The sequence below is a fragment of the Erythranthe guttata genome, chromosome 13 (assembly GCF_056151865.1).
Source record: "Erythranthe guttata isolate IM_541 chromosome 13, IM_541, whole genome shotgun sequence".
Lineage (NCBI taxonomy): Eukaryota > Viridiplantae > Streptophyta > Magnoliopsida > Lamiales > Phrymaceae > Erythranthe > Erythranthe guttata.
Window position 1 is genome coordinate 11959760 of NC_142545.1, and position 27570 is coordinate 11987329.

Below are 27570 nucleotides of genomic sequence, written 5' to 3' on the forward strand. Positions count from 1 at the left end.
TTAAGTAATCAATGAATAAAATATTCCAAATGTAATAGTCAATTAAGAAATACAACTCCAATATGAGTCACACATCCCTTTGGTGATTTCCTAAAGTTCGTAATTCAAAGTAGTAGTTTCACAAAATATCAAGTTTTGTTTTTTTTCCATAAATTGAAGACTTACATGCTCGTTTTTGGGGATTTGGGGGCCCTAGGCGAGATCAGAAGAACAACTCAAACGCGGATTCAGCAGTATTTTGATACTCGAATCAGACCGGCGTTGAACCAGTAGCTTGTCCGGATCAATTGTCTGGTACAGTTTTCAAAACATTGACAAATCCTATAATTTATTAAGGGTTAAATTATACAATAAAGCTACATGGCCAGATTCTGGCCAGCCAGAAAATGGCAATTTTGTAATATTTAAAAAAGTCATAAAGTAGAATTACTATTTTGCCCCTATACGACCTGGATATTAAATCAGATTTTGTTACAAAAAATGCTGTGATTAGGAATCGAACTCAGGTCTCGCTCGCGCATTTACACAGCAATGCAAACCACCGGGGCAGATAAAATGCTTAGGACATTACTTCGAATATATATATATATCATAACATTATAATGTAAAATGATTTAGAATTATTATTTAAATAGTGTTAAATAAATTATTAATTTTCCTATTTATTATCAGTCACTAATATATTATAAAATGTCATATATAAAGAGTCGTTGTTCGATACTCCCAAACATCTATCATTAATTATTATATTCAATATTATTATTATTATTAATCTCCACTATTGAAAAATACAAATAATTGAATTAACTAACTATATGCTAATGCATGACTTAATACAAGCTCACACCTATGTTATTAAAATCGAAAGTGTGATAATTTTTAATAAAAAAATTAATATCAGATGTTTATTTCAAAAGTATATATTAGGAGTAGAATAAAAATACTATATGTGATTTTTCTTTTAATATTTAGTTAATTAAATAGTAAGATTTGTATTAATTATACTCAAGTCCTTTCAATTCTTAAACTTTATTCAAAAAAATTAATCGATTGACATCAATTATTGACAATAACATATTGAAATTACTGATTATTGTATATAGGACAAATATTGACAATAATATATATATATATATATATATATATATATATATATATATATATATATATATATATATATATATATATATAACAAAAATGTAGATGATGTTTATTTTAACAAAAATAGATCATAACTCATTCCAATTAATCTTCCTACTTTAAAATAAAACTATAGATGATTAGTAGAATCAAAATACTATGTTATTATTTTTATTTTAATACTTGGTATAATTGTATTTTAGAGGGAAAAAGTGTTGACAAGAACATATTAATGACACTAACTAATTATAATTAAAGTATAATATAATTTTAATTGAATTATATCATAGAAAGTAATACAATATAATTTGTAAAAATCGTAAAAATCAAATTGTTAATCGTAAGATTTGAATCGATTAAGTTTTCTCCATTGCAACCCATTTTCAAAATAGTGAAGTAGATGAGAATATTTCGTCCTTTTTTGTTGTAGAAATAATAATAATAATAATAATAATAATAATAATAATAATAATAATAATAATAATAATAATAATAATAATAATAATAATAATAATAATAATAATGATAATAATAATAATAATAATAATAATAATAATAATAATAATAATAATAATAATAATAATAATAATAATAATAATAATAATAATAATAATGTAGAATTGTAGAATTGATATAATGTATTCTTTGTTTACTGTACGTGAAAACTAAAAATTTAGAACTGAGGGTTCTATATTTTAGGAGGGAAAATAGGGAGATAAATTAGAAAAGAAATTATGAATAGATCTTGGAGCAAAAACAACTAAGGGCATAAAAGGTATTAAATATATGAAAAAACCCAACAAAATGAAATAAATGCTATTTTGGCCGGCCAGATTCTGGCCATTTAGCAAAGTCCTAAATTATATACATTAAAAAATATATATACAGAATTCGATAAGGAATGATCAACTAAACTATTACATGCGTTGGGAACAGTGCCCCCGAAATATAAATATTTTTTGAGGTGCACCAACATAAATTTTTTAGGGTGTTTAGTGCCAAATTTAAATTTCTTTTAGGGGGTGAAGTACTATTTCCATAAAAATTTAAATTAGATTTAGGGTTCAAGCTGTTCATTTTTCTCATTTGTCGTCGTGTTCTTGTCTATTCAGAAAACCCGACCAAAGTCCTCCCCATTATTTTTCTTAATTTCAAATCATGAATTCTCGCACACTTCAAATCCTTCTCTTAATTTGAAAAACCCAGATGTGATTAAAGAAATCATTTTATTCTCCACCTTCAAAGTTCTTCCTGGACGGGCGGCGCGCCGTCAAAGCCGGCCACCGTCAGATTTGATGGTTGATGGATGAATAGAAGATTTTCTCCTCCGTCGGCAAAGGTTATTTCTCTCACTATCCGCTACGCAATAATTCTAAAGAAATACTCAACCTTTGCTACTCAAAATATCTCAAAGTCCACCGCCACAGCTAACAAGTTCGTCGTGTACTGCAACACTCAGATCACTAGCCATGGCCGAAACGGTAACATCAGGGAGGCCGAGGCCCTATTCCACCGCATGCCCAGAAAAACCGTGGTTTCTTACACAGCCATGCTCTCCGCTTATGCGAACAATGGTCAAATTACCGATGCCCGGAAAGTGTTCGATGATATGCCCCAGAGGACTGTCGCGACGTGGAATGCGATGATTACGGCTTATGTAAGGAATACGAGCAGAGTAAATGGGGTGGAAGAGGCTTCTAGATTGTTTCTGCAGATGCCAGTGCGAAATGCGGTGTCCTACACCGCAATGATTATGGGTTTTGTCAGTGCTGGTAGGTTTGATGAGGCCGAAAGATTGTACGAGGGAACGCCCTTAAAGTGGAGGGACCCGTTTTGCTCGAATGTGCTGATGAGTGGGTACCTGAGAGTTGGAAAACTGGAGGAGGCTGTTAAGGTTTTCGAGAGTATGGTGGAGAAGAATGTCGTTTCTTGGAGCTCAATGGTCGATGGATATTGTAAGAATGGGAGAGTTGGTGAGGCTAGGAAATTGTTCGATAGGATGGACGAGAGTAGAAATCAGTTTACTTGGTGTTCTATGATCGATGGGTATATGAAAGCGGGTTATTTTGATGACGGTTTTCAGTTGTTCTTGCAAATGAGAAGGGAAGGTCAAGTGGGGATTGAACCTACTATTATGACTGTGATTTTCGAGTCTTGCGGCAGAAATGGTAGGTATAAAGAAGGGTGCCAAGTTCATGGTTTGATGTCGCATTTAGGATTCGAGTTTGATGTATTTTTGGGTAATTCAATTATTGCAATGTACTCAAAGTCTGGCTGTATAAATGAAGCGAGGAAGTTGTTCGACACGATTAGGGAGAAAGATGTAGTTTCTTGGAATTCCCTTATTTATGGCTATGTTCAAGCTGGAAGAGTCGAAGAGGCGAATGAACTTTTCGAGAAAATGGATTCCAAAGATGCAGTTTCGTGGACGACCTTAATCACAGGATTCTCTAACAAAGGTTTAACCCAAAAATGTATCGAACTATTCAATAAGATGCCCGAACGGGATTGTGTTGCCTGGACAGCTCTTATTTCTGGATTTATAAATAACAGGGAGCACGAAGAAGCTATTCTTTGGTTCTTGAAGATGATTCGAAATGGAATTAGGCCAAACCCTCTAACGTTATCCAGCTTGCTTAGTGCTTCAGCTAGTTTAGCATTTCTGAGCCTCGGTCAACAATTGCATTCTTTCGTCTTCAAAATGGAGGCGGAACATGATTTATCCATACAAAACTCCCTTATCTCAATGTATACAAAGTGCGGAGTTGTAAACGATGCCCACAAGATATTCAAATCCATCACTACACCAAACATCATCTCGTTCAACTCAATGATCACGGGGTTTTCACATAATGGATTTGGAGTCGAAGCACTCGAATTATTCAAGCAATTGGTGGATGAAGGACACGAGCCAAATGAAGTGACCTTTCTTGGTGTTCTGTCTGCTTGTACGCACGTGGGGCTTGTCGAAGAAGGATGGAATTATTTCAAATCCATGAGGACATTGTTTAAGGTTGAACCTGGTCCTGACCATTATGCTTGCATGGTGGATTTGCTCGGTAGAGCTGGATTGCTTAACGAAGCAATGGAGTTGATCGAGTCAATGCCTTTTGAGCCTCACTGTGGTGTATGGGGTGCTCTTCTTGGTGCAAGTCGGACTCACAATTTTCTTGATCTTGCTGAGCTGGCAGCTCAACAAATTTTAAAACTAGAACCGAACAATGCAACTCCGTATGTGGTCCTGTCGGATATTTATAGTTCGATGGGAAAGAGAAGAGATGAAGAACAAATGAGATCGTCCAGAAGGTTTCGGGGCGTTAAGAAAAGTCCGGGTTGCAGTTGGATTGCTGTGAAATGACGAGGTTGGTTTCTTCAACACTCGATTGGCTTTGTTTGGAATGCTTTTTGTGATTTATTTTTGAGATTTATGATTAACTGATTATACAATTCTTGCATTGGATATGATTGTGTAATAATAGGGGCTGAGTTTCGATTAAAATGTCGTACAGATGCTTTACGGTTAAAATTAGGATCTGTTTTCTACCGTGGACTCTTAATGCGAAAACTCAAATACTTGAGGATATTTAATTATGTTGTCTACCAAGGCTAATTATAATTCTTATTTGATTGGTTATACTAATATGCAATGTTGTTAAAATCGGACCGTACCGGCCGGTCGGACCGGTTCAACCGTGACCCAGTGATGAGGTGGTGGTAAAATCCGGGAACCGACGAGTTAGTCAAGGAACCCGGTTTTTGGCCAAAATGTCTCACACAAGTGAGAATAATTAGGGTTGTTCATGGGTCGGGTCGGTTGAATATCGGCCGATTATCGGCCCGACCCGACCAACCGACTATTGCCAAAATGTAAAACCATTACCGACCCGACAATTGTGAGTCGGGTAACGGTTGGCAACCGACTTTGTCGGTTGCCGAAATAGTTCGGTTGCAAATTATCGGCCGATATCGGCCACAGTAAAAGAAAAAAGAAAAAAACAGATTTGCTGCTTAGATTTAGAGGCCGATGTGCCCAGTGTGCTTCGTCATTGTACAATTTAAAATATTCTAATTATTAGAAATCTGGAAATTAATTCACATGCACACACATCACTGAGTTAAAAAAATGAAAAGTCTGTACATTGAGATTAATTTTTTTTACAATCGTCTATCTCTCTCTCTTACACACACATCACAGAACACACACAAGTTAATGAATATTCAATTTCATTTTACTTTCACACAATTAGTATGGAGAAACATAAAATCTAAGCAATAATCATTCGTATTTAAAAAAAAATCAAATTAAATCATCAAATGAGGAATTGCCCAATTTTAATTTGAGAAAAAAACGAAAAAAAAACCCTAGCCTTGAGTTTTTGCCCTTTAGAGTGTGGAATGTAGAAGATAGATAGAGAGGGCCAGAGGTGGAGAGTTGGAGGAAGTAGCAGCCCACCGGCGCTGGCGGCAATGACTGGTTGTGGCTTGCAAGAGAAATGTCGGCGGTGGTGTTTATGTGGTGGAGTTTTGGTTTCTGCTTCTGGAGGTAGAGAGCTAGAGAGGAGATGGATAATTTAAAATTATTATTTTAATATTTTCCAATAATTTAGTGAAGTCAAAGTCAAAACTCAAAAGGTTAAAAGAAATATATTATATATAAAAATAAAAAAGTCGGTTGGTCGGTAATATCGGCCAACCGACTTTTCAGTAAATTAAAAACTATACCCGACCCAACTAAACATGGGTCGGTTAAAATTATCGGCCCGACCAAAATGAGTCGGTTGGTGGGCAATTATCGGCCACAATAGTCGGGCCGATAATGGGTCGGTTGTCGGGTAAAACCGACCCATGAACAACCCTAAGAATAATAGGTGAGAGATAAAAAATATAAAGAAAATAGTATTTTTTAAATATTAAAATTATTAAAATAATAAAATATTGAAAAAATCAAGAATCCGGTCGAACCGGTTCGACCCTATAGAACCATGACCCAAATGGTCGTCTGGTTCCATAGCGGTCCGGACGACATTGGTTATATGGTTGATACAAGTATTTAGATACACCTTTTATTTATTTAGTTATATCTCACGAGAAGATAGAAAAAGTAACGTGATTTAGATGAACTTGAAGATATGAAAACAAATTATAGTGCAGGGCAAAACATATAGCCCAATCTCACATTACTAAAATAAAATAATAAATATATATACAATAACAGCATGTCTTTGTGGTTTAATCACCGCCACAACCGCCGCAACCGCCACCACCATCATCTCCACCGCCATCATCTTCGTCACCACCATCATCTCCGCCACCACCGCCAAAGTCCCAACAACCATCGCAGCCGCCGCAACTAGCTCCATTAATTACAGCTGCCTTGGCAACTGTGGCGGCAGCATCTCCTCCCGCTCCAAGAACAACCATACCACCATCCTTCGATCCATCGCCTTTTTCCACATCACTATTCACCGGAAGCTTCTTTTCCGAGCAAATGTTGCAAAGAAAACATAATAGTAATGCTCCGGCCACGCAGCCGCAAACAATGAGCAGATATAAAAATGTGTTCATGTCGTTCGATATGTATAATACGTTTGTGTATTTTTTTTTCTCTGAATGTTTGTTACACGTTCTTTATATTCAGTTGAGAATTTTTGGTGTGTTTTATAAGCAATGTGTTTGGCGAACATTTGACTTGTTACAATATTTGAGTTTCGAGGGTCGACGACTACGACTTCAGCAAATAAAAAATCCATATGAAATTCCGATGAAAATTCAGTGTCTGATTTGAGCTGATTCCAATATTGCCCTGCTCGGCCAGTTCTTACTTTATTTAATTTAATTTAATTTATTATTATTTTTTTTTTTTTTGTAAATTTCTAACGGTGGGTTCTTTTGCTCGTTAAACTATGATAGAAGTTTTTCTGATAATGGGATGAAAATTACTTAACCTAATAATGAATCAATTATTTGAATTGTTAAGTGTGTTTGAATGGTGAACAAGTCTATATGATAATTGAAGATTCATAACATATTGGTTGTGCACGATTTTTACATTTGTTTTTTCCGACAATGTTGTTATGTTGACCGGCAAAGTTGTGTTACGAAGGTTATTGTGTTATAATGTTGTTTCGTTGGCCGGTACGGTCAACACAATATTATAACGTGAAATCCGTCAACAATGTTAGAGATGCAGAACTAAAGTGAGATAAAATGTTTACACTAGGGTCTCGTTTGGTTGCTAAAATAAGATTAGTCAACATTAAAACTGTTTTAAAAATTTAATGAATACCTAAATATTTTATTGGACCCTATAACATCCAATAAAAAAACTTTCTAAAAGACGATTTAGGGTAAGATAAGCCATGATAATATATATATATTTGTGGGTGGACCGTGGACCTGACAAGTTATTGAAGAATAGTAAATATTAAATAAAGTCTAATTATTTAATTAATAATTGCTTCTTTAAGTTTGGCAAAATAATTTCTTGGAAATTCTCATTAAAAAATTCTCACAACACATGCCGATTTGGTCTTTGTTTTTATTCTTTTATTTTATTCATTTGCTAATTTATTTTTTGGATATAAAAAATGTATTGAAGTCAGCTTGAAGTTTGAGCACATATATATATCATTACAGTTGTTATTAAGAACACAACTACAAAACTTAGGGATTTGGGGCTCCAAGAAGTTTCATTTGCAATCAGGCCCTTTAATTCTCTCGATTTGTTTTTCCTGACCCCTCAGCAACTAATCTACACCCCATGACAGACATATAGAATTTTGTGTTCTCTTCCATAAAATAAGATAAAAAGAATAGTAAATTTTGACTAGACATATATATATATATATATATATATATATATATATATATATATATATATATATATATATATATATATATATATATATATATATATATATATATATATATATCATTTAATCTCAAGCTACAACATGCGTGCATGCAAAAACAATGTACAATAGTTATAGAACGAGAACGTATTCTTTATCTTAATTTTTAAGTCTAATCTGATTAATTTCAAGTTGGGGTAATTTATCACTTTTATAACATCAGTACATAACCTATCCAAGTGAAATTAATCCTATTACATGTAAGAGAAAAAAACTAATTTTATTTATATTTTTAGGAAAAGATGGAAAAGGGTAACGTGATTCACAATAACTTAATAATATAAATACAATATCAGCATGTCACACACCGAATCGGCCGATTACATTAATTTGTAGTTTAATTTACATTTTACATCAACCTCCGCAGCCACAGCCTCCGCCACAGCCACCGCCACAACCACCACCACCATCACCGCCGCCGCCGTCATCACCACCACCAGAGTCCCCAACATCAACGCCGCCACCGCAACCGCCTCCACTAATTACAGCTGCCGTGGCAACGGTGGCAGCAACGGCTCCTCCGACACCAAGAACAACCATACCGCCATCCTTCAATCCACTGCTTTTCTTCGGCAATTTGCCTTTTTCCACATCACGATTCACCGGGGGCGGAGGCTTCTTTTTCCGACCACTGTTGCAAATAAAACACAATAGGAGTATTGCACCGGCCACCGAGCCGCAAACGATGAGCACAATTGCATATGTTTTCATGTCGTTACAACTTACGTTGGATATATAGTAGTATATGTTATAAATAATACTTTTATGCTTTCTTTATATTCAGTTGAGAATATGTGAGAATATGTTTGGGGTGTTATATATATAAGTTATAATATATGTGGGAGGAAACTAACTGGAAATTTTATTTGGTTGACATTGACTTGTTACAATATACATATGGTATAAATTACAAGTTTACAACCATCCCTGATCTATAGTCAAATTACGAAAATACCCCTATTGTTTGGATAATTATATCTACCCCTCAATTATGATTTTTCTTACATCTCCACACTTATGGTGTCAAATTCAACATAATCATCTAGGTTTCGTGGAATGTGCTCTAGTTTGTACTCGTTTTACGTAAAAATACAGTTTCTGATGCACCACAATCTGATATATACAAGCCAAAAAACACATCTTATGATCATCTTGCTTCAATATGTGGAGCTCGAATGGGATAAAACGGGTACAAAAGTGATAATATTCCATATAATCTAGAAGATTTCACTAAATTTGAAACCGCAAGGGTGAACGTGTAATTTTTTTTATATTTGAGGGGTAGTTGTAATTACACAAACAAGAGGGGGATTTTCGTAATTTGGCCATACTTCAGGGGTGGTTCTAATTTACCATATATATGAGTTTTCTTTGGTGCGAGGCCCACCGACCGAATTACTAGAATGAGTTTTGAGGATCAAAATGATGACGACTTCTTGCAAATCAAAATCCATTTGGAATTCTGTGGAAATGAAGATGAAGCTTCAGAGTTTGATGTGAGATTCCAATATTACTGACCTGCTCCACTTCTTACTTTATTTTATTTTATTTTATTTATTTATTATTTTTTTCCGACGTTATTCAGGGGTGATTAGTTGGCTATTTGAACTATGATAGAAGTTCTCTGAAAATGGGATGAGTCTGTATATATTATTAATTACTTAATGTTGAATGTTGGATCAATTTTTGATAGTTTATAAGAGAAGTGTTGAATGCTGAACAAGTCTTTATTTATTATTATTTTTTATTTATTTATTAATTTTTTTTTATTTTTTTTTATAAATTTGACGTACCCCTCGTCAACTCTTGGCAAAATACAAAATTGTGCCCCTAAATAATACGGGGTTCGGTATCTAAAAAAATATAATAATACAGGATTCGATACAATATCCTCGATTTTTTTGAAAAATATATATGTAAAATATAAACATACTTAATAATAAAATTATAAACTTGGACCGATACAAAGAAGATTAGTATCGTGCATGCGCAAGGATGACACCCACAAATCGAGATATGGTCCAAATTTTTATGGTAATCAAGTTTTTTAACTGATGTCTTATCATAAAATAGTGTTTCTTTTAGCCAAAATAAATTAATAAAATTATATTAATTAGAAAAAAACCCTTCACTTTAACAAAACTAGTTTAAAGTTTGGAAATAAAAAATCAATAATGAATGGAAAAAAGAATTAAAGTATAAATTCTAGAAAAATAGAAACATAAAATGATACTAGGGTTCAACCGAGAGAAAATAAAATTGGAGTAAAAAGACATAAATGGAGAAAGTGGGGTAAGATTTGAAAACTAAGGAATTGGGTAAAAATATTAGTGGAGAGGGGACGGAGTTGAAAAGTCAAAAAAAAAAAAAATGAGGGTCTTTTTTGTTAGTAACAGAAACGAGGGCTTAAAATACAAGTAGGGATTCAAACGTATTATATTTAGGGTAAAATACATCCACACCCCTGAAGTATGCTTAAATAACTAATATCCATGAGGTATCGATAATTACATTGACCCCCCTAAAACATTGTTAGAAGCTCTAATGGGATAATGCATTGGATATGTTATTCCGATGGAATTCTAATGAGCTATTAGTTTCAGGAAATGGTGAAGACAACAAAGAGCTATGAATGATTTAAGAAATGTTAGGGGAACCATGTCACCCCCTAACTCTATGTTGTCTCCACCACTAGCTAAAAGTAATACTCTATCGGAATAACGTATCCAATGCATTATCCCATTAGAGTTTCTAACTATGTTTCAGGGAGATGAGTGTAATTATCAACACCACAGGAACCTTAAAATTATTTAAGCATACTTTAGGGGTGTGGGTGTAACTTACCTTTATATTTATAAAAACATCTACTAACATACAATTGAAAATTTGGAGCCCCATTGATAAATGGGCCCTGTGCCTGGCCCCTGCTCGCCCTGGTCCAGGATCGGCCCTGCATCAACTTTAAGTACCTAAACTACCTTTACAAAATTAGTTTTAAATCTTAGCGAACTTACAGGCATCTCTCTTTATCTCCTACTTTCAAATCCGAATTTTTGCCTCATAGCTCTCCAGCTAACGATGGTGTTTCTCCGAGTCATAAATTTCTCTCATCGCGAGCTCTTTCTTTTGATGTTCATTTCATATGTTTTGAAGCTCTGAATCTGTTTCTATAATTGTTTTATCGTGCACGTGTATTTGGACGACGGTGGGTCTTCTCGGAGACGTAATATTGTTTCCTGACAGTCGAAATTTGACGGGCTATCTACCGTCAGATTCCTCTCCTTTTTTTTTTATGGTAATTTCATTCAATTTTGATTGTTAGATTTGTTTGTGTTATTTTTTCATTGCCTGCGTGGGACCATGGGTGGTTGTCGGGGACAAAAGTTTTTGTAGAAAGCGCTTTAGGTGAGGGATCCTTGGCGCACAGTTTGAACTTAAAATTTCATAGCATTCACAACTATGGCGCATCTCTCCATATCTCTCTCAAATTATGTTGATTTTAAGTGTATTGAAGTTTCTTCAATTTTCGTTTACTTGCACTAAATATAATTGTAGTAACAAAAGGCAATATTCAATTTTACTAGTTTTTTTCTCTCCAATTAACATAACTAAATATTTCTTTTTTTTTATTTTTTATTTGCAATTGCAGCTTAATAAAAGCCATTAATCTTCTCCTAGAAGGTGCCAAAACATTAGTTGAAGCAGTAGACGATTTTGGCGAATTTGACATATGTATTTCAAGTTATAGTCGACTACAAATTGCAAGGCTACAGCTCCCTGGACTCTCTTGTCGAAGGATTAAACAAGAAAACACAAAAACTATGCACGAGGATGCATGTCAAACCATTGCATGAACCCACAATACGTAACCTATACAATCATTCACCGGGAAAAAAAATCGAGGGAAAACACATGAGTAACCGGTTTGGTCATTAAGGAGTACAAGGAAATGTGGTGATACTGTGGACGTCCAACCGTTCCCTGTTTTAAGAAGGGCCTACAGAGATTGAGATAAACCTGTGGCGGGCGAAAGTTTCGTTCTTTTTAGAATTTTGGAGATGGGTTTTATTGGATATGTAGATATTGTATCATCTGTGTAGTAATTTTTGTATAGCATTTATCATATTGTATTTCTGTTCTTCATAAACCGTGTTTTGATATCACGTTTTTATTAGTATTTTTTCTTCCTTTTAGCACTTTTAGGTAGTTATTGTAACAGCTATTTAAAGCTGATTTTGTTACCGTTGTAAAACACTTTTTCCCACTTTCTCAATAATATTTTCTTCTTCTTCTTCCTTCTTCGATTCTCTCTTCTGATATGAACTCCGAATTAGGGTTCTAACATGGTATCAGTTTTCAATTGATTCGATCTTCTGATCGGTTTTTTTTTACTCGTTTCCGCGCGGTTATTGTTCATCTCTCGTATCGATTGCTGTTTCTGGTGTTTATAATCCATGGCGCCACCAGCTCGTTCTCCGTTGGATGATGTTTCGCATCCGATGTTTCTTCATCCGTCGGATGGTCCGAATTTGATTCTGGTCTCGCAACTCTTGACTGAAGACAATTATGCTTCGTGGTCGCGAGCCATGACTATCTCATTAACGGTGAAGAACAAAATTGGGTTTATTGATGGCACGATTTCGGAGCCTGCTGCTGATGAGTTGATTATGCGTAATGCTTGGATTCGGAATAATAATATTGTCATGTCTTGGATTATCAATTCGGTTTCCAAGGACATTCAAGGTAGCATTATGTACTCGAATTCGGCAAAAGAAATTTGGGATGATCTAAAAACTAGGTTTTCACAGACAAATGGTCCTCGCATATTTCAATTGCGTCGTGATTTGGCGAATCTTACCCAAGGAAGTCAGTCAGTGAATGTATATTTCACTAAGGTCAAGGCAATTTGGGATGAGTTGGCAAATTATAGGCCGTGTTGTTCCTGTGGCAAATGTGATTGTGGGGGTTTTGAAAAGTTACAGGCTCATTATAATCAAGAGTATGTCATGAGTTTTCTTATGGGGTTGAATGACAGTCTAGCTTCCACTCGTGGTCAAATCTTGCTTATGGATCCGCTTCCTCCTATTTCTAAGGTGTTTGCATTCATTTCTCAAGAAGAGCGTCAGAGATCAGTTGTCTCTTCTCATGTTGATTCTTCTGGATCTGTTTTTTCTGTCAAGAATGAGGGGTTTAAGCGGTCCATTAATAACCAGTTTTACAATCCTGGTTTAAAGAAGAGAGAACGCAGTTTCTGCACACATTGCAATATGCAGGGTCACACGGTGGAGAAGTGTTACAAACTTCATGGATATCCCCCATCTTATAAGCCACAGAAATCTCGTTTTGTTTCTCATGCTAATCAGGTTTCTGGTTTTGATTCTTCCTTGGATTCTCATTCTTCAGATTCAGGTGTAAGCTCTCAACAAGTGGATGGTTATCTTCAGTCAATGACTCCTTCTCAGTGTCAGCAGTTCATGTCTATGTTTTCTTCCCACATGGCTGCTCAACAGCAACAATCTGCTGCTTCTCTTCAGTCACAATCTGCTCATGGAGCTGGAGCTGATACAGCTACGGTTTCTTGTGTGACAGGTATTTGTGCTTTATCTGGTGTTCCTTCTTTGTCATCTGCTGATTGGATTTTAGATTCAGGTGCTTCTAAACATATTTGTCATGATAAACAGTTGTTCATTAATATCAGGCCTGTTAGTAATTTCAGGGTTCTTTTGCCTGATTCTTCTGTGTTAATTGTGTCTTTTGTGGGTGATGTTCGTTTGTCTAAGGAAATATTTCTTACTGGGGTTTTTTATGTTCCTCAGTTCAAATTTAATCTCATTTCTGTGAGTGCTTTTCTTCAAAATAATCAGTTTTTTATTGGTTTTTCTGCTTTTAATTTTGTCATACAGGACAAGTTCTTCAAGATGATTGGCAGGGGTAGAAAAGTTGAGGAACTTTATGTTTTGGATTCACCTCCTTTTCTGCCACCTCCTTCAATATCTTCTTGTAATTCTGTGTTTGTTTGTAATCAAGTTTCTGCCACTGTTTGGCATAAGAGACTAGGTCATGTTCCTTTCAAGAAATTGGTGTTTTTAAAAGCTTTTCTTCCTGTATCTTCTGGTTTTGCTCCTCCTAAAGACAGTTGTTGTCATGTTTGTCCTGTTGCTAAACAAAAGAGACTTTCTTTTCCTTCTCATAATCATGTTGCTGCTCATGTTTTTGATCTCATTCATTGTGACATTTGGGGCCCTTATAAAGTTCCTTCGTATAATGGTTTTAAATATTTCATTACTATTGTAGATGATTGTTCCAGGTATACATGGGTTCATTTGGTTCATTCTAAGTCTGATGCTTTAGTTGTGATTCCTCGTTTTATTTCTATGGTTCAGACTCAATTTGGTAAGACCATTAAAGTGTTTCGTTCTGATAATGCTCCAGAGTTGTCTTTTAATCATTTGTTTGCTCATCTGGGCATTTTACATCAGTTTTCTTGTGTGCAAACTCCTCAGCAGAATGCTATTGTTGAGAGAAAACATCAGCACATTTTGAATGTGGCTCGTTCTTTGTTTTTTGAGTCCAAAATTCCTGTTGAATACTGGAGTGATTGTGTTAGTACTGCTGTTTATCTTATTAATCGTCTTCCTTCTAAAATCTTACACAATGTTTCTCCTTACAGTATTCTTTATCCTCAGTCTCCTTTTGATTATACTTCTCTTAAGGTTTTTGGTTGCCTGTCTTTTGCTTCCACCTTGGCTGCTGCCAGAGATAAGTTTCAACCTAGAGCAAGGCCTTGTGTGTTTCTTGGGTATCCTACTGGTGTTAAAGGTTATAAACTCTTGGATATTCATAGTAGGGAAGTGTTTTTTTCTAGAGATGTGATATTTCATGAGGATCAGTTTCCTTTTGTCTCCATTCCTCATGCTTCCATTGAGTCTGTGTTTGATTCTCAGCCTATTGTGCCTCTTTCTCAGTCTATTCCTCTGTCTGCTGTTCCCACTGAGCCTTATGTAGATCCTATATCTTCTTCTTCTCCTTCTCAGCCTAGAAGGTCTGGTAGGCAGATTAAGCCTCCTTCATACTTGACTGATTATGCTTGTTTTGGGTTGCATAAGTCTCTTTATCCTATTGCTTCTGTATTGTCTTATGACAAGTTGTCTAGTGATTATAGACATTTTGTTCTTAATCTTGCTCATGATTCTGAACCTCATACTTACAAACAAGCTGTTCAGCATCCTCAATGGGTTGATGCTATGAAAGAAGAGCTTGATGCTCTTGAGGCCAATCACACTTGGTCTGTTGTTCCTTTGCCTCCTGATAAACATACTATTAGTTGTAAATGGGTATATAAGCTCAAGAGAAAGCAAGATGGTTCTATTGACAGGTATAAAGCTAGGTTGGTAGCTCGAGGTTTTACTCAACTAGAAGGTGTGGATTATATTGATACTTTCTCACCTGTTGTTAAGCTTGTTTCTGTTAAGGTTTTGCTTGCTTTAGCTGCTGTTCATGGTTGGGAACTGCATCAACTGGATGTTAATAATGCTTTCCTTAATGGAGATTTGCATGAAGAAGTATATATGGACTTGCCTTTGGGGTATTATCAGACCTCTACAGCTCCAGGTTCTTCCTCTTCTTTAGTTTGTAAGTTACATAAGTCCTTGTATGGGCTTAAGCAAGCTTCCAGGCAATGGAATGCTAAGTTTACTGAGGTTATTTTGGCTCTTGGTTTTGTTCAATCTCAAAATGATTATTCTTTGTTTACCAGAGGTTCTGGTTCTTCTTTTATTGTCTTGTTACTTTATGTTGATGACATGGTCATTGCTGGTCCTAGTTCTGCTAATATTTCAGGTTTTAAGCAAGTTTTGAGTACTAAATTTAAACTCAAAGATCTTGGTCCTATGAAATATTTTTTGGGTATTGAAATTGCAAGGTCTCACTCTGGTATTTTTATTTCTCAGAGGCAGTATGCCCTTACTCTTCTTGCTGATACTAAATATACAGATTGTAAGCCAGTTACCTTACCCATGGATCCTAAATTGAAACTTGCTTCTGAAGATGGTGATTTACTGGCAGATTCTTCAGCTTATAGAAGACTCATTGGCAGGCTGCTGTATCTTACCATTACTAGGCCAGACATTGCTTATACTGTTCATAAACTTAGTCAATTTGTTTCTGCTCCTCGTACTTCACATATGCAGGCTGTTCATCATCTTTTAAGATATCTTAAAGCAGCTCCAGGTCAAGGTTTATTTTATTCATCTACTTCAGACCTTATAATCAAAGGCTTTTCAGATGCTGATTGGGGATCTTGTCTTGATACAAGGAAATCTACTACTGGATTTTGTATTTTTTTGGGTGATTCTTTGATCTCTTGGAAATCCAAAAAGCAGGTCACTGTTTCAAGATCTTCTGCAGAGGCAGAATACAGAGCTCTAGCTACCACAGCTAGTGAACTGGTTTGGGTTCTTCAGCTGCTCTGTGATTTTCAAGCTGTTCCACCATCTACTTTGCTTTTTTGTGACAATTTGGCTGCTGTTCATATTGCCTCTAATCCAACTTTTCATGAAAGAACTAAGCACCTAGAAATTGATTGTCATTTTGTCAGGCAGCAGGTTAAACAAAAGAAGTTCAGACTCATGCCTGTTAAGAGCTGTGATCAACTTGCAGATCTCTTCACCAAAGCATTGCCTCTTCCTGCTTTTTCACATTTGTTGTCCAAGATGGCTTTTCTCAACATTTATGCTTGTTCAAGTCCATCTTGAGGGGGGGATATTGGATATGTAGATATTGTATCATCTGTGTAGTAATTTTTGTATAGCATTTATCATATTGTATTTCTGTTCTTCATAAACCGTGTTTTGATATCACGTTTTTATTAGTATTTTTTCTTCCTTTTAGCACTTTTAGGTAGTTATTGTAACAGCTATTTAAAGCTGATTTTGTTACCGTTGTAAAACACTTTTTCCCACTTTCTCAATAATATTTTCTTCTTCTTCTTCCTTCTTCGATTCTCTCTTCTGATATGAACTCCGAATTAGGGTTCTAACAGGTTTTGATGATATTTTTTGCTGGATCGGAGATGAAAAAAAAGCCATAATTTGCAAACGGACTTGAATCTCAAGAGAGATTTGACTGGGAGTCTTGACAAGATTCGATGACGATATCTTCCGGAAGATGACGGTGGATAACGGTTTTTTAATGTATCAAAAAGATTCGTAATAAAAAAAAAATTATTTTTCTACTAGTGTATATCAATTGAGGAATGTCACTTAACGCCCATATCTGGCGTGATGGAGGGCCTACGTGTAATTAGTCAACTAAACATACTCTTAAGAAAACGTACGTACACTCGGGTTTGTCTCGGGTTCGAGAAGTCGATCTGTACTTGCCTCTTCCGATATAATATATGCATTCAATTGAGTATTAATTTCAAAAACTAGTGTCCACAAACCACCAGTTTATGAGGACAACTATAGAGAACCATTTTTCTGTGCCTACCATGGATATTAATTTTCAGAACTAAATACTATATAGCAACTCTCACAACTAATTCTTTAAGTATCCAAAAGTGGCACAAACGCATATTACCATAACTATCTAACGAGAAACTACGACTGAAAGTCGAGAAGATTGACCTTGACGTTTCTAGTTAAGATAATAAGTCCATTTCAACATCAAACTCGTACTAAAACCAAAATATAACGGAAAAAGGTAACCCGGATGCATTGACCATTGTCTGTAAGTATGAGGCAATGCTTTTTAATTTGGAGAGACTCAATCAAACATAGTCCCAAGAAAAAAGGAAATCGAAGAGCGACGGCAGCAAAAACCAAAACATATATACTGCAAAACTTTCACTATTCCAATTGGTGAAATTCCAATTTCGGATTTCTCTGATATCATTTAGAACAAAATGGACTTAGTTTTTCACTTCTCAAAAAAATTGGAGTATTTGAGAAAGTTATAAAGGATATGGTCCAACAAGTTTCATTTGTAATCAATACTTATCTACTTCCCATCTAATCTATTGAGAAAAGCAATTTGGGTTGAAAATCGAACCCAATTGAAATTAGCTCTTTCGGGAAAATTTTAATTCTTTTCGGGACTAAGAAAAAACTAATCCCAATTCCTTTGAAAATAATCGAAAAGATCAGTCGGAATTTAATTAATGAAACTTGTTCCAACATCGAAAATGTTTGAATTGGAATGGGCCTAATTCGAAAATTCCAAATTTTAAGACATATAGAACATAACAATATTGATATAACATAGGTAGTTTTCAGAAAATAATTGAATTTTCGCAAAATTAAAATGGGACTAAAACTCGAAGTTTCATATACATTGCAATTTCATAAATAAATAAAAATCGAGAAAATCAGAATCTGAATTTTTGGAGTTCGGATGAAAAAATATTTTTTTCAAAATTGAAAACTTGCGAATCAGAATTGGCGGGATTCAAAAATTTCGTTTCGATTTCCACCCTAAACACAACCAACAAATCAATTATCGAATTCAAGAATCCTTCTCCACAAAATAAGATAAGAAAAAAACTTAAAAACAAAGCAACATGTGATAAATTATCAAACTAACCAAACAAATAAGATTCAATCATTAAATTAATCATGATTAATATTACCAATCGATGTATGTCAAGTTCTAAGTAGAAACAAATTTGCCAATAAACCATCATTAAACCAAGAAATCATTCTCCAATAAAATGAGATATATAAGAAACTTAATTAACAAGTGAGACTAAACTTTCTGTGTAGACTATCGCATCGTAGCGATCATCGTCAATTGTGTGACATTGGCTAAGCCTATCGTCTTTTGGATTGTAAATAAAAAAACCAGATCCGCATGAATACAAAACCTCGCCGTTTGACAACACAAACGGCGGGGTCAAGTACCCACGCCACGGGATTGAATGCGTCAAAGCATGACATGGATTAGGTATAGTAAAAAAATTGGCCCAAGAATCTTCCACCCCGTACTCACTCCAAATCCAAATATCGAACCTAATAGCTTTAGGATACCCGAACAACGCACAAAGACATCCTTTGACAACCAACAAAATCGGGCAAAAGTAACCCTCGAAACAACGAGGTAATTTCTCCAACGTTCCGAATCTCTCACTCTCCAAATCTAAACAAACAATTTCCCAGTCCGATTCCAAGTGTTCCGATTTATAACTTCTCCAGTGAAGCTTCCCACTCACAAACTTACCCAAACGGCAACAATTCCACCCATCCTTAAAGGGCACGTTATTACCTCTCCACGAATCAGCCTTCAAACTATACACTCTTGCCACATCGGATGTCGAAGGAAATAAAACCCTACGAAAAACAGCATTAACCTTGTAATCACCGCTGCTCTCAACGAATCCAAAGCCAAGCCCGGTCATAAAACCAAATTCGTTCGGGCGCTCGAAGTCGGGCAGCTGTCTGTACTCTCGCGTCGTAGGGTTCAACAAGAAGAACCGATAACTATCAATGAGAACGCAGGTCAAACCATTGCAGGAACCCACGATGCGTAAATTCGTAGAACCACTCGCCGGGAAAAAATCGAGAGGAGACGAACGAGTAGCTGGTTCGGTCAACAACGAGCGCAAAGAACATACCCTTAGATTGCCCGGGCACTTCGAAAACGATAAAGATGTCAAGATAAACCTGTGGTGTGTGAAAGTTTCGTTCTTATCGGAAATTTGGAGATGGGTTTTGATGAAATGCTTGCTGGATATCAAGAAACGCCATGGTTTGCAAACGGACTTAAACCTCAAGAGAGATTGCACTGGGAGTCTTGACAAGATTTCTGTGACGATATCTTCCGGTAGATGACGTTGGATTTGTTCAGCTTTGTCGTTGTTCTCCATTTGATCAGGGTGTTGTGGTTTAACGAGTTCGATCGGCAGTTTGGAGTTTTGAGGTTCTTAGGAGCTAGGGTTTTGTTTTTTTTTTTTTTGGAAAATAGGGTTTTGTTATTTATTACTCAAAACATCAAATTCAGCCTTATTAATTTTCTTCTTGTATTATTATTGGGCAAATCGTAAATAGGCCCATGACAATTAGGACTTAAATGTACATAGGGCGAGACAAAAAATAGTCTAAAATACCATCGGAAATATAATTTTAATCAATTCCGAATAATATGGGAAATCATTATGAATAATATGCAAGATAATCGAATGCACCAGACATTATTTGATGTATCACTTATGTTTTTACACTGTAATAACTCACTCATTATTATAATCGAGAGCTAGTTCATGAGTCATTGGACAATTTTCAACATCATTCATTAGGTTCGTCTTCAACTAATTATTATTAGTCGAATGTTCATAAATCATAACACAAAGCCAATGCATCTAATCGATTTTTTTTTTAATTTGGTTATGTTATATATATCGTCAGTTGTGCGTACAGGAGAGATTTCTTGGATCATCAAACTCAATATCAACAGTTCAAGAAAATCTGCGTATATATATTCGAAGAACAACAATTTATCGGTAAGAACAATAATAAACAAAATAAATCAGAACGACCATTCGAAGTTTTAATCTCAAAATCCCCTTAAACAACCTCAAATCTAACCAAAAAAAAAAAAAAAAAAAAAAAAACCGTAATAACCCTATCTATACAAAAGATATATATATATGCCTTGGGTTAATTCAGATTCCTAGACTAGGAACCATGCCTCTGGAGGTAATCTCCATCTTGAGCAGCCTGCATTTGAGGAAAAACACTTGCCATCCGTCCCTCGTTTGGTGTGCAAAACGGCATCAACTGCTCAAACGTCGGCGCATTAGTATAAGGCATATGGGCCGCACTTTCGGCACAGTAAAAGACATTCGTGGCTCGCCATTACCGGCACCACCATTCACCCTCATCCCATAATTACCGAAATTCGGATCAAAACCACCGTTCGGAACCCAACTTTCGTCAAAACCAAACCCATAATTACCAACATTCCAGTTCGGCATCCGATTATCTTGCATATTATTGATAATCATCATCCTTTGATTTCCCATATTGAATCTGCCATCATTATACTCTAACTTCATCAATAGTGCACATTGACCCCGAATTTGAACAAATATATCACATTAATCCTCATTTTAATAATTTAAAAAAAAAAAATTTAGAAAATTATTTTTATTCAGAATTTTTTATTCTGGCAAAATTCCGCAGTTGACTTTTTTTTTTTTAATTTTTTTTCTCTCTCTAAATTAATGTGTTGACAACAAAATCTATATATAATATAAAAAGAGGATCTATGCCCTATATGAATGACATGTGGCAAATGTTGATGTCATTTGTTCAAATTGCTTAGTTGGAACTCAATTGCTTATGTGTATTAGTGAATTGCTTAATTGGCATTTGTTATTTTGGTATGTATTTAAGTTCTTTCCTATTTAACATTTGCACACTCATTTAAATTTTACCACATGTACATATTAATTCTTTCATAAATTTAATATTTTTATATTCTTCCATTTAATGTTAATTTCATGCATATATACCCGTTTATATTTTGATATAATCCCATTTAATGTTTTATGAGTTATTTAATTACTCAACCTAATTTGTATATTCTTTCTTTAATTTTATATGTAAAAAAATCGATAAATATTATTTTACTTAATTAATTTTCCAAAAAATGTAATATTTTGATTTTTTTTTTATTTACATTTGTAATTTAATGAATTATGTCAATAACTTTATTAATTTAAATATACATGTGAATAATTTGTGAAATCTTTAGTTATTTGAACAATTTATGAAATTTGTAGTGTGTTTGAATAATTTATGAAATTGCAGTGTATTTGAATAATTTGAAAAAATATAATAATTTTTTTTTTCTTTTAAACATTTTGTAATACCCGATAAAATTTGAATAAATTATATTTGAATAATTTATAAAATTTATGCTTTTATCTTTACATTACAATTGAATGTTTTTAAGAAAATTATTAATATAAACATAATATTTTACAAATCATTAATAATTCAAATGAATCTATCGATAAATTAATTTATCAAGATATATGAAAATGATTAAATATAGCTTATATCATTGATTAATATATATTATATCAATCATATTTTATCAATTAATTAAAAGTCAATTGTTCCATAAATTTCGATATCATATTAATTTGCATTTATCCTTGGAAATATAGTATATTATAGACTTAGGTGTTTACAAATTCGAATTTAAATTAATATATTAATTTTAATATATTATGAAATTAATTTTTTTTTTATTTTGAAAATTAAAATTAAAAAATGTGTGTATATTTCATATATTTTGAACATTATCTAAAATTCGAATATGCATTTAATTTTATGATTGACTTTCTACATTCTGATTTTTTTTGCTTTCATTTAAAAATCCGGATTTTTTAATATTTGGTAAGCTATGATTTAACAAATCAATTTTTATTTAAATTAAATAACTTTCCGTTAAATGTGCAACATATTTTTGAAAGATTACATTTCACTAGTACTTCACCCGTGCGATGCACGGGGCATTGAGCGTTCTAACTGATATTCGACAATAAAAACGTTCTCGAAATAGTGAGATGTATGGTTAATATGCAACACAATATAGTAGAAAAATATTGTAATACTGTTTCATTAGTATTAATTCTAATTATAATCCTCATACTAATACTAATACTAATTAATACTAATACTAATAATAATAATAATAATACTAATACTAATATTATTACTAATATGTTAAAACTAATATTAATATACTAATAACAATACTCATATTAATACTAAAATCTACACCAATATCAATACCAATACAATTACAAAATCAATATCATTACTAATACCAATGCCATTATCATTACTATAGTCATTACCATTACCATTACTATTACCATAGCTATTACATTACAGTCTCATTGCCATTGTATTACCATGACCATTACTAATACCAATATCAATATCAATACTAATATTAATACCAATAACAATACCGATATCAATACCAGTACCGATACCAATGCCAATGCCCATACCAATATCAATACCGATACCAATACCAATATTAATACCAATACCAGTACCAGTACCAATACCAATATCAATACCAATATCATTACCATTACCATTATCATTGTCACTACCATTGAGATTACCATTGCCATTGCCATCTATTACCATATTATTACCATTACCGGTACCATTACCAAGACAAATCTTAACACTGATCTGATAAAAATACCATTACTATTAGTCATACAAATGCTAATGTTAATCCTAATATGTTAATGTTAGTGGTGCCAATCTCATTGTCATTGTCAATGTTAATCATAATCCTAATGCTAATGTTAATGATAATGTTAATGCTAATCTTAATACGCTAATGCCAACGTCAATGATAATATGTTAATATTAATGTTAATCCTAGTATGCTAATGTTAATGCTAATCATAACCCTAACCCTAATTCTAAGACTAATGTTAATCTTGGTCCTAATATTAATACTAATCCTTATCATATTTCTAATCATAATCATAATCATAATCCTAATGATAATGCTAATCTTAATTATAATCATAATCATAATCATAATAATAATAGTAATCCTAATCGAAACCAAAATATGCTCATGCAAACGTTAATCTTAATAATAATCCTAATATGCTAATGCTAATGCTAATCATAATCCTAATCATAATCCTGATCATAATTCTAATCATAAGCTAATACTTACTAATCCTAACCACAATGTTTATCCTAATACTAATATTTATACTAATATTAATCCTAATATGCTAATGCTAATGCTAATCATAACGGTAACACTAAAACTAATATTCATATATACTAATATTAATCCTAAAATATGCTATTGCTAATGCTAATGTTAATCATAATTCTAATGTTAATCCTAATGCTAAAGTTAATACTATTGATAATCCTAATATACTAATGCTAATGCTAATGATAATACTAATACTATGTTAATCATAATCCTAATATGCTAATGCTAATATTAATGTTAATGCTAATCATAACTATGATCACAATCATAATTCTAATCCTAATCCTAAGCCTAATTCTAATGCTAATGCTATTTTTAGTTCTAGTTATAATCCTAATTTTAATGTTAATGGTAATGCTAAGCCTATATGCTAATAATATGTTAATGCTAATATTAATGTTAATCCTAATCATAATTGTAATCCTAATATTAGTTAATTATAATTATAATTCTAATGCTAATTATAATTCTAATTCCAATCTTAATCATAATACTAATGTTAATCATAATCCCCATCCGCTAATGCTAATGACAATTTATAATATGATAAGGCTAATGCTAATTATAGTCATAATCTTAATATACATCATAATCCTTAGTTAATCCTAATACTAATTATAATCATAATTATAATCCTAACCATCACAACTATTACTAATAATAATAATACGCTAATAAAATCATAACATAAATGGTAATATTAATATGCTGTTGCTAATCGTAATTTGCCAAAGCTAATGTTAATGTTAATCGTAATATGCAAATACTAATATGTTAATGCCAATACTAATAGGCTAATGCTAATGATAATGCTAATGATAATGCTAATGATAATCATAATCTACTAATACTAATATATATGCCAATGCTAATGCTAATGATAATCATTTTCCTAGTATGCTAATGCTAGCTCGTGGAAAAGCTAATACTAATATTAATCATAATCGGAATATGTTGGTGCTGATGTTAATGCTAATGCTAATTTTAATACTAATTCTAATTATAATACTAATCACAATTCTAATGCTAATTTGATGATAATGTTAATGTTAATGTTAATGCTAATTATAATCATATTATGCTAATTTTAGTGCTAATGTTAATCATAATCATAAGTTTAATCCTAATTGTAAAGGTAATTCTAATTCTTATCATAATTCCAATCATAATGTTAATCATAATTCAAATACTAATGTTTATGCTAATGTGGATCATAATTCTTATACGTAATTGTAATTGCTAATGATAATTATAATATGCTAATGTTAACGCTAATGCTAATCCAAATCCTGATAATATTAATCGCAACCTTTAGCATAATCCTAATATTAATCATAATCATAATCATAATCATAATCATAATCATAATCCTAATCACAACACTATCCATAATACTATTACTAATAATAATACGTCAATGATAATACTAATACTAATATGCTTATGCTAATACTAATATGCTAATGCTAATGCTAATCATATTCCGAATACTAATGTTACTGATGATGCTAATGCTATTCATAATCTGTTGATGTTAATCCTAATTTACTAATATTAATACAATAATATTAATACTAAAGCTAATGCTAACGCTAATGTTGTATTCTAATCTTAATCCAAATTCTAATCCTACTACTAATCATAATCCTTAGATTAATCTTACTACAAATCATAATTCTAATCCGAGACCTAATCCTAATCATAACATTATTACTAATACCAATACTAATACGCTAATGATAATGCTAATAGTAATGTTAATACTAATATGCTAATACTAATACTAATATACTAATGTTAATGTGAATCATAATCCTAGCAATAATGCTAATGTTAATACAAATATGCTAATGTTAATGTGAATCATAATCCTAGTACTAATGCTAAGGCTAATGTTGACCATGATCTGCTAACGCTAAACCTAATGCAATCCTTATATGCTATTATTAATATTAGGGCTAATGTTAATCTAATCCTAATATGCTACTGGTAGTAATGGTAATGCTCACAGTAATAGTAATATAATGTTAATCATAATCCTAATATGTTGATGCTAATACTAATGCTAATCCTAATCATAATCATAATTCTATTTATAATGCTAATAATAATCCTATCATAATCATAATTCTAATACTAATACTAATACTAATACTAATACTAATACTAATACTAATACTAATACTAATACTTTTATTAATATTAATACTAATTACTTTTATATACAATAAATAAAGGGACACAAAGAAAATTTTCGACAAAGTAAAATGTTTCAATTGGGTTATGCTACTATCGTTGCATAGAGGTATAACATATAAAACAAATAGGAATTAAAAAAACATAACAATGGTCACTAAAAAAATAAATTAAAATATATGAGTACATAAAAAAAGAAAAAGAAAAAAGAAAAGAAAAGAAAAGAAAATCGTAATACTGACATTACTATAAAGTGTGAGGTAAATGGCTAGGGTGAAGAAAAATATTCATTACTTCAAAGAATTCATATGCAAAAATTTCAATATATTGATTTATAGATGATATAATAGTCAATACTTCTAAAACATAAACAAAAATGAAAAAAAATTTAATAAAAATAAATAAATGTGCATCTCTTCCTTGCACATACTAATGGATAAAATATAGGTATCTATAAATATTCAAAATGACAAATTTACTGGACACGTAATTTAATGGGATAACAAATGGATGCCATTAAAAAAACGTTAAAAATATTTAGAAAAGTAAACAGTGAGATCAAATGAACAGCAAAAATAACAATGAAACAATGAACAACAAAAATAACAAACAAATAATAACGACAATAATATGAAGAATAACATGAGAACAAATATAGTAAATTATAAAAAAAAATGGGACTTGTAAAAAATTAATGGAAGTTTTAATACATTAAAAATAAATAAAGATGTGAATGAAAAATAAAAGAATTGTAGTGAAACAATGAATGAGAATAAAAATAAAGCCATGAAAATGAAAAACAAAATAATATTAATGAAAAAATTAAAGACCCAATGAAAAAAAATTATTTAACAAACCAAATAATAAATAAATAAAAAAAATCGTTCTTTTACTTTATACACTTATTTATTGTATAAAGCGTAACACCGAATATTAACGAAACAAAAAATTTGTTGAAGAACAAAATACACTGAATTACAATTTGTAAAATATTATGTAAAATAACAAAAAATTAAAATGAAAAAGAAAGGGGGAAGAAGAAAAGAAACAAACCAAAACGTTTCTTTGAGTTACACGTCCGGATTATGATAAATGAATGAAAACGGTGCAGTATTTATAGGGGGTTAGTTTTTCTTGTAAATAATTTTATTTTACATTTTGCTAAAATAGTAAATTATATTATTGGTTAATAATTTGATGCATTGATTATATGATAATCCATAAAATAATAATGTTACCATAATATATTTATAATCAATATTAATTATGGACGAATTTTTTTAAAATATGAGCGGATTGTATGGATCTAAAATTTCAATTGAAGAAATGGATTATAAAATTGAAGAATGGTAAGGTAAATTGTAATTAAAATAATGTCATTTATTGATTACCATAAATATTTTATCACAATCCGGTATATGATATAAGGTAAATTAATAAATATTGGAAAAATATTTGTTTCTATTTTATTTCTCTTAATTAAATGAAAAAGACAATTAAAGAAAGAAGTCAAAAAATGAAATAAATAAAAAGTATAGGATCAAAATTGAAG

At 32.5% G+C, this 27570-nt stretch overlaps 3 protein-coding genes and 1 pseudogene across 3 annotated transcripts; 3 read left to right on the forward strand and 1 right to left on the reverse strand.

Moving 5' to 3' along the window:
- The first annotated feature begins 2131 nt into the window (after positions 1-2131).
- On the forward strand, positions 2132-4731 carry LOC105966840 (Tetratricopeptide repeat (TPR)-like superfamily protein). The gene has a single exon (XM_012991420.2). It carries the CDS (start codon positions 2447-2449, stop codon positions 4496-4498), a length of 2052 nt encoding a protein of 683 aa, XP_012846874.2. The 5' UTR covers positions 2132-2446; the 3' UTR covers positions 4499-4731.
- Positions 4732-9973: 5242 nt separating this feature from the next.
- Positions 9974-10082, forward strand: LOC148765921 (U6 spliceosomal RNA; annotated as a pseudogene).
- A 2430-nt stretch (positions 10083-12512) lies between these two features.
- LOC148765922 (uncharacterized) lies at positions 12513-13510 on the forward strand (the record flags this gene model as incomplete). Its single annotated transcript, XM_088812421.1, has 1 exon — positions 12513-13510. A coding segment is annotated over exon 1 (960 nt), but the record flags the coding sequence as incomplete, so codon positions are not given.
- Positions 13511-18777: 5267 nt separating this feature from the next.
- On the reverse strand, positions 18778-19911 carry LOC148765923 (F-box/kelch-repeat protein At3g23880-like). The gene has a single exon (XM_088812422.1). It carries the CDS (start codon positions 19909-19911, stop codon positions 18778-18780), a length of 1134 nt encoding a protein of 377 aa, XP_088668548.1.
- Positions 19912-27570: the final 7659 nt, after the last annotated feature.

Coding starts and splice junctions, on each gene's coding strand:
- LOC105966840 (XM_012991420.2), top strand. CDS start 2,447: ATGAATAGAAGATTTTCTCCTCCGTCGGCAAAGGTTATTTCTCTCACT.
- LOC148765923 (XM_088812422.1), bottom strand. CDS start 19,911: ATGGAGAACAACGACAAAGCTGAACAAATCCAACGTCATCTACCGGAA.